Raw genomic sequence first — 14900 nt, forward strand, 5'->3', positions numbered from 1 at the left:
TTATCAAAAACTAACCTTTATTATAAAAATGAAGGTTAAATAAACAAAATGGTCCCTGAATAAATGAATCAAAATATGTGACTTCTGCAGACTTCTCACTAGTACCAAAATAGAAGTCAGGGCTCAGCATGTGACTACTCATTTTACCTTCCCAGAGACATTTCACTTAGTAGCAGACAGCAGCTGCAGCTAAAAATAAAGACTGATAAGCAACCAGAACCTTAGTTAAACACAGAAGCCACCCTCAATGCCGGAAAGAAATCAAAGGCAACAATGAAGTCGCTGCGGTTCATCAGTGCTGAGGCATTGGTATCGAATGCACAGCTTGCCAGGAAAAGTCTCAGCAGTGTTGCACATAACCTTTTTCCTCTTCTTTTTAAAGCCAGTTATTTACTGGAGCAGGGGGAAGTGATCCATGACCTGGTGGAAAACTGGCCCCTGGCAGACTTTAATATAGGAAAACTGTTAGGGACAACAGTGGATTACCAGGAAGACATCAGCAGCAGGGCATGCTGTGTTTGTTTGGAAAGTTGTCTAGTTGGGCTGAGAGATTATGTGCTGAATTGCTCTTCTCCATACTCAAAGAGACTGAAAGTGGTGGACCTGACAGGCATAAAAGATGTTGAAGTTCAGCTCTGCAAGTGTAAGAAGACTCTGGGAAGGTGGGCCAGGACAGAGCTCCTATCAAAGCTCTGTTTTGAGCTGCTTGTCGAAATGCAAAGGCTGCAGTTCCATCCATGTATCTTTGATATTGCTATTGACATTCTCATTGACCTGTTTGTTACAGAGCGGAACTATGAACTTGTGGTCCAAGCCTTACTGATGAGGTGCCACTGTCCACTAAAAATTCGTTGTGTGGCATTCAGAGCTGACAGTCTCGCTTTACGAAAGCTTTTCTACATCATAAAGCTCACAGATCCCTCTTCGCTGCGCAAACTTGAAGTGGTTCACAATATTCGTTTGGAAATGGAGCACTTGGAAGTGCTGTTTAATAACATCCACTTTCCTCTACTGACATCACTTACCCTGCCGGCCAGAGCATTCAATGTGCAGCGGTTTGCAGCCGAGGATGAACCAATCCTTATGACTATTGGAGAAAAGATGAGCCAAATGACGCAGCTGACCGAGCTGAGCCTGGCATTTTCTACCCTCACAGGAAAAATACGGAAACTGCTCAGGTAAGTTGTTCCCAACAGTGTGACTGAAAGTGTGATGAGCCACTCGTCAGCTCAGTGGCACTGAATTAAGGGCTGCCAAGGCTAACGAAAAGGGGCGGGGTGAACAATGGAAATGTTTTCATTGGGAAATCCATTGAGATGTTTGCAGCACTCCAATCAGGAAGCTAATGATGTCTAACTCATCTGCAGAAACCAGACTGTAAATTTACTACAATCCTATGTCTATGGTGATTTTATGTGGAGAGAGGGACACTAAGGGCAGTTCTACACTATGGGGTTAAGTCGACCTAAGTTACGCAACTCCAGCTAGGTGAATAACCTAGCTGGAGTCGACGTACTTTAGGTCGACTTATTGCGGTGTCTACACCACACTGGGTCGACGGGAGAAACTCTGCCATCAACTTACCTTATGCTTCTTGTTCCGGTGGAGTACCAGAGTCGATGGGAAAGCGATTGGAAGTCGATTTAGTGGGTCTTCACTAGACCCATTAAATCGACCCCCGGTGGATCGATCGTCGCAGCATCGTCCACCGGTAAGTGGAGACAAGCCCTAAGATCAGTGGTGAGCTGGAGCCGGTTCACACGAACCGGTTGTTAATTTTTGAAGCGGTTTTAGAACCACTTGTTAACTGGCTTCCCTGTGAGGGAAGCTTTGATGGGCTCTGGCCGGGAAGCGTGTAATTCCTCCTCCCAGGCACCGGGGGGTGCTGCGCTGAGGGAGCCATGTGGGCTGCCTCCTGGCCCTGTTGCTGCTGCTGCTGCTCCTCCGACCTCTGGCCCTGGGGCTCCTGCTGCTGCCTGGTGGGTCCCTGGCTGCTCTGCTGGGCCCCGGGCGCGTCCTGCTGCTCCGAGCTGCTGTCCCTGTGTGAGTTCCCACCATGCTGCCCGCAGCCACCCCCTGCTGCACCCCCTGCCCACAGCCAGACCTTCCTGCAGCCACCCCCTGCTGCACCCCCTGCCCACAGCCAGACCTGCCTGCAGCCAGCCCCTGCTGCACCCCCTGCCTGCAGCCAGCCCCTGCCCGCGCCTCCTGCCCAGAGCCAGCACGTGTCGCACCCCCTGCCTCCAGCTAGCCCTGCCCCATGCCCCTGTCTGCAGCCAGCCCCACGTCCACTGGTGCCCTGCAGTTCCCAGGACAGTAACCCTGCACACCTGCTTCAATGAGGGGGGCAGGGAGCAGCTGGGCCCCACACATGTGCACACCCTAGGGTGACCAGACAGCAAGTGTGAAAAATCGGGACGGGGGTGGGGAGTAATAGGAGCCTATATAAGAAAAAGACCCAAAAATCAAGGCTATTCCTATAAAATCGGGACATCTGGTCACCCTAGCGCACCCCCAGGGAGTGGCGGGGACCCACACATGTGAAACGGAGCTCATTTCTAGTTCAGGCCCATCTTTTTAAAAAAGAACTTTAGGTAGGGTTAACATACATCCGTATTTTCCTGGAGATGTCAGGCTTTTGGGTTCTTAAATCGCCGTCCGCTGGGAAAATACAGATGTATGGTAACCCTATTGGTACAAAAAATACATACTGTGGCACATCCCTTAAAACAGAACTTTTATGGGGAACCGGTTGTTAAGATTTTAGCAGCTCATCACTGCCTAAGATGTAGTCTGAGACCATCTAATGCTTCTCAATAGGTCTGCATATCTTAAGGCCAGAGAGATCCAATGCTGTATCTAAACTGGAATTTGGGTTAACACAACTAGCCACACTGAATACATAGAAAAATCCAGTAATTCTGAATGTCAGGGGGAAAAGCTGTCAATAAAGAGCACTGTTATTTTTGAATGACCTGAAACAACAGTTTACTGTGTTCTCTTTGAAGAGCTAATTTTACAGAGGAGCAAATAACCTAGTGACATGCTGAACTATTCTGTCAGTGAGCTAATGTGTGGCCCCCAGCCCAGCTGTGAGCGCTAGGCCAGACCGTCTACGCTCCAGTCCCTTGTGCCATGTAGACATTCCAACTCAGGCTGGAGCTCAGTCTGTGAAACACAGCAAGGAGAGGGAGTCTCAGACCCCAGGCTCCAGCCTGAGTGAGAACATCTACACTATTTTTAGCCCCATAATGTGAGCCCTGCAAACCCGAGTTAATTGACCTGGGCTCTGAGACTTGTTGCCATGGGATTTTTTTTTTTTTTTGCAGTGTTTGCATACCCTAAGGCCCTTCTGAAAAATCCCACCCTTAGGCATCTAAATAGGGACTTAGGAGCCTAACTTTAGGCTCCTAGTTTTGAAAATATGGGCCACTATCTTTTTTTTATTTAAAATTGAGAAAATCTGCACCATTTTGTAGCCCTCATTCATTAACATTTTTGTTTCACTGTGGCCTTTATGCTGCCAAAAAAGCAGTGAAGCAGCATTACACTGAGGGATCATATCAGTGGGAAATTCCATCCCATATAGGTAAGATGTGTTTCATATACATAGTACAGCCTTCTTGGGCTTTGATGGTTCTATCAGGCCCCATGGGCTTTGAACCCTGGATCCATCGATGTACTGTGAGTCATCACACCCCAGTCCATCATGCAGCAGTTCACAACAGCTGGGACCAGTGTTCATGAAGCCCAACTGGGGCATAAGCCCTGCCCCTCTACTCTGATTGGGAGAAGTCCAAGGCTCCTCATTGGGCCACAGCCCTTATTTAAGCCAGAGAAGGAAACGGAGTTGTTCATACAACTGGGCTCCACCCTGTCAAAGACCGCTGTGCCTATTGTCTGGTCCAGATCTTTCTCTGCCTCAGGAATTCTGCCTGACAAACTAGCCGCCATCGACAGGGAACCACACGATATCCGGGATGGGATCATGTTTGTGAATAACTGCATTTACATTCCTCCGGGTCAGGCAAGAGTGGCAGCCTTACAGCTATGCCACAACTCCCCCCCGGAAGAACACTTGGCTTGCTCTAAAGCTCAGCGATTGACGTCCCATCTTTTCTGGTCACCCCGAATGCACACCATAATACAGGCCTTCATCGTGTCCTGCAATACGTGTGCTAGAGCCAAAACACCACATCACATGCCCTGCAGTCTACTTCAACCTCTAGACACACTGTCCTGACCGTAGGCTGCTATTGCATTGGATTTTCTTGTGGAGCATCCAGAGTCTTAACAGGTTTATAATAATCTTGATGGTGGCAGACCACCAAAATGGCCCACTTCATGTCCTGCACTGGTCTACCCTCTGCTGAAGAAACAGCCCAGCTATGGATTAGTCATGTGGTCCATCTCCATGGACTACTGGATCAAGTCACTTCCAATCAAGGGTCACAATTTACAGCCTGATTCTGGCCCAAGGCCTTGCATCTCTTGTGGGTCCAGCTGCACCTCAACCTACCATCCTCAGTCCAGTGGACAGACAGAAAGGGTCAATCAGATTTTAGATTGTTACATTAATCACCACCAAGATGACAGGTCCTTGCTATTACCCTACATAGAGTTTGCGTATAATAACCCAGATTGTGCCTCCATGGGTAAAAGCCCCTTTCTTTACCAGCTATGGGAACCACAGCTACCTATGAGCCTCTTCTAACCCACCCACCTCAGACTTACTGCAGACAGGGCCAGTTCCAAGCAAAAAAAATTTCCTGCACCCCCCCAGCCCCGCCCCAACTCTACCCCTTCCCTGCCCCATTCCAACCCCTTCCCCAAATCCCCAGCCTGCCTCCTCCCCCGAGCGCGCCGCATTTCCTCTCCTACCTAGGCTTGCCTAGGGGAGAGAAGTGGAGTGGCGGCGCGCTCGGGGGAGGAGGCAAAGGTGAGCTGGGGGGGAGAGATTCCTCTGCCCACCCCCATGGTTATTTCCTGCGGCCCTCCCCGTGCCCCCCACCGCCGTAGCTCACCTCCGCTCCGCCTGCTCCCCTGAGTGCACCGCCGCCGCTCTGCTTCTCCTCCTCCCTCCCAGGCTTGCCGCAAAACAGCTGATTTGTGCGGCAAGCCTGGGAGGGAGGGGGGAGAAGCGGAGCGGCGGCGCGCTCGGGGGAGCAGGCAGCAGTGGAAGGGAGGTGAGCTGGGGGGGGGAGCGGTTCCTCTGCCCACCCCCAGGGTTACTTCCTGCGGCCCTCCCCGCGCCCCCCCACCACCACAGCTCACCTCCGCTCAGGGCCGGCTCCTGGCTTTTTGCACCCCAAGCAAAAAAAAAAAAAAAAAAAAGAGCCGGAGTGCCGTCCCTTGGAAAGTGCCGCCCCAAGCACATGCTTGGAGCGCTGGTGCCTAGAGCCAGCCCTGACTGCAGAGAATTCATGAAATCCAGAAAGAAGTAAGGGGAAACCTGAAAAAAGCAACATACAATCCAATATTGCCAACCAGGAACCCCTATTCAGTGGGACAAAAAGTGTAGCCCTTGACACAGCACCTCAACATGAACAGACCCATGTGTAAGTTAGACTTTCAGTTCCTTGCCGTTATCGAATCTGTTACCAAGTTAACCTGGTCACTGTTGAACTACACCTACCCCAATCTCTCAAAATCCACCTAGTATTCCACATATCCCTCCTAAAACCATATACCAAAAATTCAGCTCCCCACAGGACCCAGCCACTTCACGCACAAGGCCATGAGGAATATGCCACACACGAGATCTTGGATTCTAAATGTCAGTGGGGTAAACTTTTATACCTGATTAACTGGGAAGGCTATGGCCCTGAGGAGTGTATGTGGGAACTAGCAGAAAATGTTCATGCTCCTGCCCAAATATAAGCTTTCTATGAAAATCACCCCTAGAACTCTGGACCCATATCGCCAGAGAACACCCCTTTGGGAGGGGGTAATGTCAGGCCCCATGGGTGATGTCAGGCTGGAGCACCCATGGAAAAAAATTAGCAGGTGCTTAGCACCCACCGGCAGCCAAGCTCCATTCCCTCCTCCCGCCTGCCCACGGCCCCCACTGATCGACTCCTTCCTCTCACTCCCAGAGCCTCCTGAAACCTGCATAAGAGCTGTTCAGCAGCATAAGGAGGCATTGGGAGGGAGGGGAAGGAGCGGGGACAGGTCGTGCTCCGGGGAGGCAGCAGGAAGAGGCGGGGCAGGAAGAGGCAGGGTGGGGTGGGGCCTTGGGGGAAGGGGTGGAATGGGGGCAGGGCTGAGGTGGAGCGTGGGTGGGAAGAGGCAGGGCAGGGGTGGGAGCTTGGGAGAAGAGGGCAGGTGGGGGCAGGGCTTGCAGCAGAGCAGGAGTTGAGCAGCCCGGGAGAAAATTAGAAGTCAGCACCTGTGATCACCCTCCAGTCTTCTACCTGGCAGCTCACAGACAGCAGCACAAGCACCACCCCTCCACTCTGATTGGGAGAGCTTTAAATCTCCTCAAGCCCCTATTTAGGCCAGAAGAGCAAACAGGAAGTTGTTTGTACAACTAAGCTCCACCCTGCCACAGACAGCTTGCCTGGTGTTTACTTTTTTGTCTTCTGATCCTGACATCCTGGTATCCTGACTCTTGGTAACTGCCTTCTGGTTCCTGCCTTTTGAGTCTGTCACCCGATCCAGACCTTCTGGCATCCTGACTTGGCCTGATTCCTGGTAACTGACTCTTCATCCCTGCCCTACAGTTTCCTTCGATTCTGATCTCCTGGCATTCCATCCTGACCTGAGTCCTAGTAATTGGCTCCTGGCCCCTCAGCCCGTGCCTGATGCGCACTCCTGTAAGTCAGGCCACTCATGTCCTGGCCCTGACACAATTCAGTCCTGAATGAAATGTTCACTCAGCGGAGAAAGCCATCCTGGGAGGAGTTTGCCTCCCAGACAAAGAAGAAGTTCAATCTATACTGCTCCAGAACAGCAGTAAATTGGGATTCCAAGGCCGATGCCCTTCTGCAATCCTGGACAGACCACCTAAGGTATGGCCTGTCCTCCAATCCACTGTAAAAGATTCATCCCAACAAAGCTCAAGTCAGTCTCATTGTACCGATTGGCCCAGACAGTTCGGCTTTCTGGACCTCTTATGAATATCAGCCCGTCCTCCCATCAGCATCTGAATCTTCCCAGATCAGACATCCCAACTCAGACTCTGCGCCTCATGGCCTGGTATTTGGATGGGTGTCAGGTCAGCTCCAGAGCATTCACATTCAGAGGCTGTTTGAACTATCCGCAATCACAGCAGAAAAGTTTCCACCAGCAAATGCTACCTAGCTAAATGGGAGTGTTTCTCTATCTGGGTGCAACAGAGTGAGTTATCCCCAAAATCAGCAGGTATTCCTGCTATTTTAGACTTCTGTATCTCCTCACCCTCAAGACTTTGGGACTTTTAATTTGCTCGCTATGAGTCCACCTAGCAGCAATCAGTGCCTTCCATTTTCTGGTAGAGGGCTAGCCTATTTTTACTCACCCAATAACAAACAGCTCCCTGAAGGGTCTCAATAGGACCTTCCCATCAGTAATGAAACCAACACTGCAACGGGACCTCTATCCCATACACGCAATACTTACCAGGCCACCCTTTGAACTGGTGGCCATGTGCTTGATGTGATCACCTCTGCATGAAGGGCGCCTTCCTCATCGCCATCATATCAGCCAGGAGGGTGAGTGAGCTGAAAGCACTCCTGGCCAATTCACTGTATATCACATTTCACCTTCAACCAAAATTCATCCCTAAGGTAATTTCTGAGTTTCACATGAATTCACTTACTGGTATTCTTCCCCAAACCTCATTCTCCTCATTGGAAGCATGAGAAGACTTCATTCCCTCAACATCAGATGGGCTCTAGAGTTTTACTTCCAAAGAACAAAACCAATTAGGAAGAGGCATAAACTATTTGTCTCTACAGCAGTGTTCATGGGGACAAGTGTTATCTGCTCAGAGATTCTTTAAGTGGATTTCCAGATGTATCACTCTTCATCAGTTGGCATGTCTTCCTCCCCCCGACAGGTTGAGGGCCCATTCCACTAGAGCACAGGCAACTTCAATAGCATCTCTTCAGGAAGTACCTAGACTGGACATTTGTAAGGCAACAACCTGCAGTTCCATCCATACTTTCATGAAGCATTCGTCCAGACCTCTTCTGCAGATGCAGCAGTTTGGACAGCAGTATTACAGACTGCATCCTCATACCCAGCATACCAACTGCATTCCTCATGCCTGCTCCAATTTGAATACTAGTTAACAGTCACCCACATGTGGAATACACACAGGGACCAGCACTTGTAGGAGGGGAGGGTATCTACCTGTAACTGGGGGTTCTTCAAGATGTGTTCCTTATCTGTATTCCCCTACCTGGGGGATGTAGTCACATACAGGGGGATGGCAAGCCTACAGGAAGGCAAAACCAGCAGGAGGTCATCCTGCCTCTTGAAACAAGCTCATTGAACTTTGGAAGACAGAAGCCATCTTTGGCATCCATCATTAGACAGACACAAGGGAACAGAGCTCTTGCAAGCTGAGACAGGTGGATCCTTCAACCAAGGCGAGGTTGAAGTCCATAGAATATAGGTGAGAAATCATCTTGAACAAAGCCTGTACCTTGATAGATTAACTTTTAGACTTGTTTTCACTTTTATTTGCTTGTAACCATTTCTAACTTTATTCATTTTACTTGGCATCACTTAATCTATGTCCTATTGTTAGTACATTTGTTTTATTTTTACTATAAACCAACTTAGTGCTGTGTTTAAAGAGAAGGGTGTATTTACCGCAGTTAATAAACAATAATGTGCTTCTGTGTCTTTAAAAGAACAAATGAACCTTATTATTTCTCTGAACTGTCCAGGAGAGGGCTGGACATTGCAAAGCACAGTTTTGGGAAAATTTGGGACTGGGAGTGTGTTGGGCACAGGCGACGGCTTCTAATTTTCCCCAGGGATGCTCAACCCCCACTCAGCCCCAGACTCTGCCCCCACACCACCCCTCCCCCAAGGCCCCACCCCCACTCTGCCTATTCCTGTCCCCGCTCCACCCCCACCCCACCTCTTCCCCTGAGCGTGCCCCATCCCCGCTCCTCCCGCTCCCTTCCAGCGCCTTCTGCACGCCGCTGAACAGCTGTTCCATGGCACACAGAAGACACCAGGAGGGAGGGGGAGAAGTTGATTGGCAGGGGCTGCAGGCAGGCAGGAGTGGGAGAGAGAGAGGGGAGCTTGGCTGCTGGTGGGTGCTAAGCACCCACTAATTTTTTTCCATGGAGCACCCATGGAGTCGGCACCTATGGTGTTGGGGTTACCCTGCAAATAGTAACCAAGGCTAGTGGAAGCCGCAGTGGGGCTATAGACAGGCTGTTGGGATCAGAATTGCTGAACTAGGACTCTCTATCACAGAGACACTGAGGGTATGACCTGCATGCTTCTAAGCTGGTTGCAAGTGTCCCAGGTTTGGAGCAACAACAGCAAAGCACTGTAAGGCACCCAGGGTTAACATAAGAACATAAGAATGGCCCTACTTGGTCAGACCAAAGGTCCATCTAGCCCAGTATCCTGTCTTCCGACAGTGGCCAGTGCCAGGTGCCCCAGAGGGAATGAACGAAACAGGTAATCATCAAGTGATCCATCACCTGTTGCTCATTCCCAGCTTCTGGCAAACAGGGTTTGTAGGGCAAGTGATGACACAATCCCTCGCTGCTCTGGATTGCACCCCAAAATCTGTGACAGGTGTCTCCACGAGACCTTCCAGCAGTGACAACCTTGGAAGTAGGTGTTGGTAATGCACAGTCCTCAGTGAGTGCAGAGTTCCAGTAATCCCATTGTCATTCATTTTTCCCACTCCACTATGACCAATGCATAGCAGTCACATCTCGTGATCCAGGGCAGCTGTAATACTGAAGTCTTCCAGCAGGTAGTTGCTCACTTGATGGTAGCTTACTGATGATGCTGTTGAGTTACTGATAAAATAGGTCCTTCTCTTCAGAGATGGAAGAAAGTGTTGGGGGAAATGTACTGATGATGCCAGAAAAGCCACCTGTGGTAGATATCCTTTGTGATAAGAAACGTTCTGATGTTTCAACAGAACATTCAACTCTGGGTGTTAATGAGTTTTTGACTGCAAACCCCACCCTGCGTTCAAATTCTACATCGATGTCAAGCATCTCCAGCTCTCTGTCAATGATGGTGGTCTTTCTAAGTCATTGACCTCCTCTAGTTCACTTAACATACCAGTGCACATTATCCTCACATTCCAACAAGCAAGTTTGAAGAGGGCGACCACCATACTCGAACCTTCAGTGCACATACTTTGGCAGAAAAAAATACGGGGGTAGAAGCTTGCCTTAAGACCAAAGCCCCTCTCTCTGTGCTAGTGACTGGCAGGGCCGGTGTAAGGATATTTTGCGCCCTAGACGAAACTTTCACCTTGCCCCGGCCCCGCACATCGGTTCATTGAGGCGCAAATCCCAACGAGCCTTTATAGACCCCAGGGGCCGGCCGTGCCCAAGGTCTGGTCCCCAGACCAAGTTCCCCCCTCCACATCCCCTGAACTCCCCTGGAGGGTGCACAGCCCCCCCACAAGCCCTCCCCACCCCACCCCACCCTGGTGGTCCCCGCTCCGAGTCCACTCACTGGCTTTGCCGGGCTTGGGCCGCTGCAGCAGTTCGGCAGAGAGGAACCGCCTTCTGGAAGCACCAGAGAGCCAGAGCATCGGCTTGCGGTGGCGGCGAGCCCCAGCCATGGAGGAACCGGTGCGGCGCAGGAGGGCAGCAGCCCCGCAAAAGCGGTGGCATGGCTAGCTGCAGCTGGGCACCCTGCTCCGGGGGGCTCCTACAGGCTGCAGCGGATGCAGGCCCCCCATGCGCCCCCCCGGCTGCCCCCTCACCATGCTCAGGCTCTGAGGCTCCTGGGCATGTGAGCCACCGCCGCCGGGGCGCAGGGCCCTGAGCCTGCTCTGGGGAGGGACAGTGGCGGCTCACACGCCCAGGAGCCGCAGAACCCGAGCGCGGTGAGGGGTAAGCCGGGGGGGGGTGCGCCTGCCCGGGCTGCAATCTACCTGGCGCCCCCCCGGGAGCTCCTGCAGTGGATGCATGCAGCTCCCGGGAGTGTGAGCCACCACTGCCCCTCCCAGAGTAGGCTCAGGGCCCTGTGCCCTGGTAGCTCACATGCCTGGGAGCCGCAGAGCCCGAGCATGGCGAGGGAGGAGCCGGGGGGTGCACAGGGGCCACCGACCACATGCAACTGCTGCAGCCTGCAGGAGCCCCCGGGGGGGGCACGCTGGGCCGCAGCCTGGGCAGGAGGGGCAGGGGGTGCGGTTGTTCTAGGTTATGTGGTACTTACGTGGAGGTTGTTGCCCACTTCAACTCTGGGCTCCGATTCAAGTGGGATCCTTTCCCCAAAGGCCGATAATCCCTTTGAAGGCTCTTACATTGGACTTACCTCTTCAGAACACCCACTGTGTCGTCAGGTCTCACTACAGCCACCTCTTTGGTGTTACTCAGGTACCTGAGATGTATTTTGATGACCCCAGAGCATGGCTCGCTCTCCTCCCTGATGTGGGTCACTTGCAGGGTTCCTTGGCTCTCTTGATCCAGAAGCTCTTGGGTGCTGGACAAAGGCCTTTTTGGGCAAGCTTGTATGTTCAACAGACAATAAAGGCTGAAGTTGGAGATGCTGCCACTGCCTTCCTGTTCAACTGCTGGGCCCAAGTCCCCTTCCTTTTCTGCTTTTCCATCTGCACTGTCAGTGGCCCAAATTATTAGCTATTACTATGACAAAGTAATAGAAACGTAAGACCAACATATAGTGGAATGTGAAACGTATATGTAGCATAAATGCAATGGATCAGATTTATCCCTGGTGTAAACCAAAGAAACCATCAATAGAATCAGTTTAGTGCATCCATTTAAGACATTAATTTTGATGTATGTTATATACCTTTCAGTTAATCGAACTAGATTACAAAATTATTAAAGAATAGAGCAGTCAGGTTACATTAATGATGAACAGCTATTTCAATGTTCACACAGTTTTTTAAAAAATTCTTACAATTTTCTAATACCACTTTATGCTGTAAATATTTTGCCTTTTATTTAAATTTGCAGCCCACTGAAAACCCCTCTGAAGCTACTAGATGTTTCTAACTGCGCCTTGAACCATGCTGACATGGCCTATTTAGCCAATAGCCTCCATTCTAACCACCTGGAAGTACTGGACCTCAGTGGGCACAATGTGGCTGACCTTTACCCATCAACCTTCTTTAAACTTCTCAGCCACTGCTCTCATACTCTGAAGATTCTCATCCTCGAGGAATGTAACATTCAAGACATTCATGTAAATATGTTGATTTTGGGTCTGATCCCCTGCCGGAAGCTACAAGAATTCAAGTTCCTTGGAAATCCCCTGTCATCCCGAGCACTTAAATGCCTCTTTAATGTTTTTAGTGACTTGCCAAAGCTGAACTACATTGAGTTCCCAGTTCCTAGGGACTGCTATCCTAACAATGTCACCTACCCAATCGATGATGCTGATCTTTCAAAATTTGATCACCAAAAATATGAGAGTGTATCAGAGGAACTTAATAATATTTTACTTCATGCAAACCGTGAGGACATAAAGGCTTCAACACCACTCTTCGGAGGCTACGACGCAGCCATTCAAGAGACTGGCAATGAACTGGGATCTTACTTACTGAAATCTTTCAAAGATACTTTAGAAAACTTTAACAAAGCTCTTCAAGAAATGAATTAAAATGTAGCGGTGATGACTGCTCTGCCTAACAGAGAGTAAATTCAATATACACTAGGAACTTCAAAACACTGCACCTCCATTTCTGCTTTTGCTGATTTCTGGACTGTATTTGGTTTTATTTTTGGAGCTACAGTATAGCATATGCATTTTAAATCATGCTATGAATTGGCAAGTATTAATGTAAAGGCCACTTTTTGAGAACTCCTTTAATCACTGCATACTCTACACAAAAGCACAGCTTTGGTTCCAGTTACTGCAGTAAAACAAGATATGATTGTATTTCACCCGCAGTATGACCTAGCCATATTTTTTAATTTACCTAATAACTATGGGCCAATTTGTGCCCTCCTGCAAATAAACACATTGAGAGGGACCTTAGGAGGAACTAAACTCCACTAATTTCCTCTGACAAAGTTTATCTAAATTTGGCTGTGGATTTGCCCCCCATGGCAGAGATAGGGATTCCAATCCCCAAATCCTGCACACCCCCACGAATCGTGAGGCTCTCAGGAGACCTGCTGGAGGCACAGGGCCATCCCTGCACAGGTCCTTTTCTGCATTAGCTATCTCCATTGTAGCCACAGTGCCCTGTCCACTCAAGATCCATGGTAGTGTGACTGCAATAGAGATGAGCAGCCTAACTGGTAGCAGCCCCTGGAGCCCACCTTTAAGGAGGAGTTCCACAGTGCAGAGTTGACTCCAATCAAAAGATAATACAACTCCAACCCATATTAACTCCTGAGTGTATGTTCCAGCGGGCTCGAGGGGGCAGGGGTGGAGATGATGTGCACCCTGTAGCCCTTTTTCTTTCCATGTATGGACTCCAGAACCCGTAGGTAGATCTCCTTGACGTTTGGAGGAAGGGGAGGCAGGGTGCTACCGAGAGAGCTGTCCCTCCTTTCATATGTGGATGCAAGAGATTCCCACAGTGTCCCCTCCATGCCTGGATCCTGGAGGACAAAAAGGCCCTAAATACAGTAACTGCATGATTGCATTCTGCAACCATCATCATCTTCATACAAGCAACGCTGAGATCTGCAGAGCATCCCTCAGATGAGAAGTGCAGGGTGTGTTCGAGTTCAGCTAGTTGGGTTTTTTTTTGCTTTTCCTCTGTATGATGATAATACAGAATAATTAAATGCAACTATAAAAATCAGAGGGGCATCTACTCTCAATAATTCCACTTTTTTGAGATTTACAGGTCTCTGGCCCTTCCTGCATGCACATAAATAACAAATAAAAAATATTTTTATCCATGGTCGGTGTATTAATTCATTCAAATCCACCATACATGCAAATCAAAATAAAAAGAAGAAAATAAAAGCTGTGTGGTTCCTCACCTCATACAGGAGGAGCAGCCCCCTCCATGTCCTCCTCTACTGGCTGAGTGAAGGGGGAAGGGACGCATGGGGCAGAGTGAGGAGGGGTGCTGGGACACACGAGGACAGGGGCAGATGTGCGTGACTGAATGGGAGGGGCTAGGGGTCAGCCAGGGTCTGCATGGGGGCGGCTCCCCAACTCTGTAACAATCGCTCCTCCACCCCAAAAAAGCCTGTTCCTTTCTTCTCCCACCCACACTCAACAACCCTCCAAGTTCACACCCAGCCTCCTTCCCAGCAATTAATTCCCCCTCCCTCAGCTCCTCTGTTACCCCTAACTCCCCAAAGTCTTTGCACTGCTTCTAAAGGGTGTGGGAAATACATTTCTATGTTGTAGTTTTAATGAATTACTACTCAAGTTCTGTATTAATATGCCTAGAAAGGAATCTGTTTGGAACAAAAACATTTCCTGAAGCTTTTTTGTTGTCTGTATTGTGGCAGACATACTTGTTGACAGGTATTTTGAAATAAATTACCAAAACAATTGAAATTGGCATGATTATATTGTTGTTTTGGCAAGTAAATATGCAGAATTTTAAAATATTGTGCACAGAATTTTTAATTTTTTGGCGCAGAAATTCCCCAGGAGTAGATTTTACTGAAGACAGCCTCAGTGACTCACCTTAGTCACCCCCACTGTTTTTAGTTCTTGAGGGAGCTGTTGTAATCCTCCCCCAGAAATAGAACACAATCACACATAAACTATTCATAAATGTAATACAATGATCCCCAAAGATAAAACATGGGGCTGCT

At 49.5% G+C, this 14900-nt stretch overlaps 1 protein-coding gene across 1 annotated transcript; it reads left to right on the forward strand.

Moving 5' to 3' along the window:
- Positions 1 to 222: 222 nt before the first annotated feature.
- On the forward strand, positions 223 to 14024 carry LRRC14B (leucine rich repeat containing 14B). The gene is made up of 2 exons (XM_054018807.1): positions 223 to 1178; positions 12123 to 14024. The coding sequence occupies exons 1-2, from the start codon at positions 274 to 276 to the stop codon at positions 12766 to 12768; spliced, it is 1551 nt and encodes a 516-aa protein (XP_053874782.1). The 5' UTR covers positions 223 to 273; the 3' UTR covers positions 12769 to 14024.
- The last annotated feature ends 876 nt before the right edge of the window (positions 14025 to 14900 follow it).

Source organism: Malaclemys terrapin, chromosome 2 (assembly GCF_027887155.1).
Source record: "Malaclemys terrapin pileata isolate rMalTer1 chromosome 2, rMalTer1.hap1, whole genome shotgun sequence".
NCBI lineage: Eukaryota > Metazoa > Chordata > Testudines > Emydidae > Malaclemys > Malaclemys terrapin.